At 46.0% G+C, this 4,638-nt stretch overlaps 1 protein-coding gene across 1 annotated transcript; it reads right to left on the bottom strand.

The window, feature by feature from the left end:
- Positions 1 to 1,344: 1,344 nt before the first annotated feature.
- LOC104774015 lies at positions 1,345 to 3,792 on the bottom strand. Its single transcript, XM_010498682.1, has 2 exons — positions 2,334 to 3,792; positions 1,345 to 1,724 (listed from the first exon to the last, which is right to left on the bottom strand). Exons 1-2 carry the CDS (start codon positions 3,790 to 3,792, stop codon positions 1,345 to 1,347), a joined length of 1,839 nt encoding a protein of 612 aa, XP_010496984.1.
- Positions 3,793 to 4,638: the final 846 nt, after the last annotated feature.

Genomic DNA, 4,638 nt, shown 5'->3' with positions numbered 1-4,638 from the left:
CCCCAGCATAATCTGCGTCGCAGTAACCTACCAATTCGGTGTTTGAATTCTTGCCCATCCAAATGCCCTGCCCCGGGCTTCCCTTGAGATAACTTAGGATCCTCTCCACCATACTCCAGTGATACTTGGTTGGGGCTTTCATGTATTGGCTAACCTGGTTCACTGCATAGCATATGTCGGGTCTTGTGATGGTAAGGTATATTAATTTGCCTACAAGCCTACGGTATCTCGTGACTTCCTCATATGGCTCATCTATAGGCTCTCTTGGTAATCCCTCCTTGGCCCTAAGACTCTCCCCCTTTCGCTTGGCCTGGTAGCCCTCATCCAATGGGGTTAGAGCTGGTTTGGCACCAATTCGACCAGTCTCGGCTAAGAGATCAAGGGTGTACTTCCGTTGAGAAAGGAGGAGACCTTCGGACGAGCGACAGATCTCAATGCCAAGGAAGTAGCGAAGTGCACCCATGTCCTTAATGTCAAAAGCTGAGTGGAGAGAGGCCTTGGTGGCCTGGACGCCCTCCTTGTCATCACCACCACAAGGCCAGTGCTGGAGCTACGAGTAAAAAGGGTGTGATCGGCTTTAGAACGTTTGAATCCTTGAAGTTTGAGAGTAGAGCTCAGTTTATGGTACGAGGCCCGAGGGGACTGTTTGAGGCCATAAATGGCCTTGTGGAGCCGGAGCACCTTGCCCGGTGCAACCATGGTCTCTAACCCCGGTGGAGGATACATGTACACCTCTTCCTCAAGCTCCCCCTGAAGGAAAGCATTCTTGACGTCCATTTTCCATAGATCCCATGATAAGTTAGTGGCAACGGAGAGAACGACCCGAACGGTGTGGAGCTTGGCCACCGGAGCGAAAGTGTCCGTGTAATCGGTGCCATAGGTTTGGGTGAAACCACGGGCCACGAAACGGGCTTTATACCGTTCGATCGCGCCAGTGCTCAGGTACTTAATGGTGAAGACCCACTTGGAGCTGACCGCTTTCTTCCCTACAGGTAAGTCGGCCTTGTCCCAAGTGTGGTTTCGAACCATAGCACCGGTCTCATCCGCCACTGCATCGAGTCATACTTGGTGATCTTTGGCCTCGTCGTATGTTTGGGGAATATAGTGTGCATCAATGGCCCCAAGAAATGCGGCATGGTCGGGAGGCAACAGGGCAAGTGAACATACGGACTGAATTGGGTGAGCCACTGCTTGATTATTATAGTACACACGCTTGTTCTTCCAGGTAGACGGATGAAACTTGAGACGGGCACTCCGCCAGAGTGGTTGTGGAGAGGACACTGGTTCTGAAGAGGATGGGGCAGTAGGGTCTACCTCCACCCCATCGGTGTTATTCGGTAGCGTCTAGTCTCCTCCGGGTAGAGGCTCACGCAGCTCAACAACATTGTCCTCTGATCGGTGTTCATGAGACACTGGTGGCTCCGTAGACTCATCTAAGGTTTGAGCCGTGTGGGGCACCTCTGAGTGTGATTGCTTGGTGACGCCTAAGTGGTCAAGAAGGAAGCGGAGGTTGGTGGCCCGGTCTGTGGTTGAGTGCGAGAGGTCTTTGAGGCTGTTCCAATCCTTCGTCTCATAGTATCCTTGACCCTCCATGAACTTGACGTCCCGAGACGCATACATGCGACCATGGACCGGTTCATAACATTTGTAGCCCTTTTGTGTTGTCGAGTATCCAATGAATATACTTTTGGTACTCTTTGCATCAAGCTTACTCCTTTGTTCCCCTGGTATGAAAACAAAACACACACAGCCGAACACTCATAAGTGATCTAGTGATGGTTTATTCTTAGTAAGTACTTCAAAAGGAGTTAGATCGCTTAGGATTTTTGTTGGCGTCCGGTTGATAAGATAGCAGGCTGTCATGACTGCATCCCCCCAAAATCTCTTGGGAACATTCATGTGAAACATCATCGATCTGGCCACCTCCATGAGATGTCGGTTCTTCCTTTCCGCCACACCGTTTTGTTGAGGAGTGTAAGGACAACTGGTTTGTTGAATTATGCCATGCCTAGATAGGTGTTCTTTGAGTTTGTGACTAGTGTATTCCCCTCCATTATCAGACCTAAGCACTTTGATCTTGGCATTAAAGTGATTAGTGACATAGTTTTGAAAGTTTATAAAAGCATCATACACCCGGTCTTTAGAAGGTAAAAGTGTTATCCAAGTATATTTTGATTTTTCATCAATAAATGTCACAAAATACTTGTTATTGTCTCTAGATAAGCATGGTGATGTCCACACATCTGAATGAACCAAATCAAAGCAATTTTCATAAATGGTAGAAGATTTTGGAAAAACAGTTCTACAATGTTTTCCAAGGATACATGACTCACAGCTAGAACTACTAAAGGAGACATTAGGTAATAATAACTCAAGAGCGCGAGAATGAGGGTGGCCTAGCCTAGCATGCCACAGTGCATTAGCATTATTAGATGGGAGACAAGAAGTAAACGAAATCGGGTTAGAGGAACTTTGTGATGTTTTCTCTAAGAGATAAAGATCTCCGGTTCCATCTCCTTCCCCAAGTATCTGTCCGGTCTTAATATCCTGAAAATGGACACTATTAGGGCCAAATACAGTATAACAATTCAAATCATGGGTTACTTTCTTCACTGATAAGAGATTTGAAGTAAATGTGGGCATGTAAAACGCTTTAGAGTTCTGTTTAAACAATTTCAAGTTACCAATACCCTTAACCGGAACTCGATCCCCATTAGCAATGACCACATCACCTAGTGCTGGTTCTATATTGTCTAGTAGACTTGGGTTACTAATCATATGATGAGAAGCCCCTGAATCAACAACAAGCATTTTACTAGGTTTAGAAGCAAAGAAGGTGGTACCGGATTCTTTGAGTGCAGCAATGGACTTGATAAGGGCCTCCAAGTCAGACTTCCTCACCAAGTCTCCATAGGAGGCTATCATGGCCGTTGCCCCTCCTTGGTTTGCTGCTTCGGCTCCTTGGCCGCTTGTACCTTCCCGCGACATGTTAGCCTTAAACTTGGCTGGTTTGAGATGAGGGTGGAGGATCCAACACTTATCCTTCACATGGCCTTTCTTCTTGCAGTGGTCGCATACGGCCGTCTTCCTTTCTTCGTGTTTGTATATCCCTTTGTTGGCCATGACTAGTTCCTCTTTACCACTGAAGAGACCAAGCGAGCCTTGTTCCTTTTGAACTTGGGCACACACATCATCAAGGGTAGGCAGCTTGTCACCGCGAAGTATGTGCTTAATGAGGTCATTGAAGGCAGGATTCAGGGTTAGCAGCAGGCCAAAGACTTTGTCTTGCTCCTTCCTCTCATTCAGAATAGCCGGATCTATAGTGCTTGGCCGGAGCATCTCAAGTTCGGCCCATAGGGACCTAAACTTCCCAAAGTGCTTGGTAAACTCCAAGTCCTCTTGGTGCAAGCAGTTAATGGCCTTCTTGACTTCAAACACACGGGTTAAATTGGTTATGTTCCCGTACACATTCGCCAGCGTGTCCCATAGCTCCTTGGCCGTCTCACAGTAGGAGTAGGCTTCTAAGATGGGCGCGTCAAGCGAGTTTTGAAGAATGGCAAGCACGGTCTGATCTTCCTGGAACCATTTGGCTTCCTTTTCGAGCTCAGCCTCCTTGTCTTCTTCTGTTTCTTCTTTACCGTCTCCTTTGTTGGCTTTCTTGGGGAGTTGGTCGGTTTCAACATGGATCCAGAGTCCCCGGCCACTAAGAGCGGTCTTTGTGGTTCTTTTCCACAATAAATAGTTTGCACCCTTGAGAACCACCGGAGTAACGACCGGTTTTACAGTTTCCATGGTGAGAAAGGGTTTAAAGAGAGTAACTAGAAGTAGAGATTGGTAAGTAAGTAGAAAGAGTGAGTTTAGAGAGTGGTGAATCGAAGAACTTGCTCTGATACCATGTTAGTTTAAGCGGAATGTGAGTAGTTTAAGTGTTGAGTGTGGTAAGATAGGAAGATAAAGTGATGAACAAAGAGAATAAAGGAAGCAAAATGATATTCTATTAGAATAGTTCATCTACAATGTCGGCTAGGTGCCTTAAATAGAATGTAAGACTAGGGCAACTTCCTTTACAAGCTTGATAACGACACAAAGAGAGAGAGAGGGTGAGTCCCTATGGTGATAGTGACATCTCGAGGTTTCCCTTAAGGAAACATGTGACTCCTAACGGCTACAAGCTTCCCACTTGAAGCATTCTCGATCATTCTCTTCTATTTGGGCCTTTGTAAAGGCAAACCAGCCCTTTATTCCCATCGTTGGTGCTCGGCCTTATTACACGTACGGACTGCCCAACACATGACCGTATGGACACGTCCCAATATATGACCGTACGGACACGACCGATCACACTCGATGATATCCTAATCAATATTTGGAGAGTTTAGACAACACTTAAACCTGTTTTATCCCAAAACAGGCTTAAACCGAGAAAATATTGATTTGAAGCAGTAAACAGCTTTGTTACTAATTCTAGGGGCAAAATATGTAACAATCCAATGCATTTGACTAATTATCAGAATTCGGGTTGAATTTGGAGTGTTGAGACAATACTTATACCCATTTTGTCCCGAAACAACCTAAAACCGAGAAGACATTGATTTGAAGAAGTAAACAGCTTTGTTACTGTTTCTAGGGTCAGAATGT

This window comes from Camelina sativa, unplaced genomic scaffold (assembly GCF_000633955.1).
Source record: "Camelina sativa cultivar DH55 unplaced genomic scaffold, Cs unpScaffold00991, whole genome shotgun sequence".
Lineage (NCBI taxonomy): Eukaryota > Viridiplantae > Streptophyta > Magnoliopsida > Brassicales > Brassicaceae > Camelina > Camelina sativa.
The sequence above is the reverse complement of the archived record's forward strand: the minus strand, read 5'-3'. Positions and strand labels throughout refer to the sequence as shown.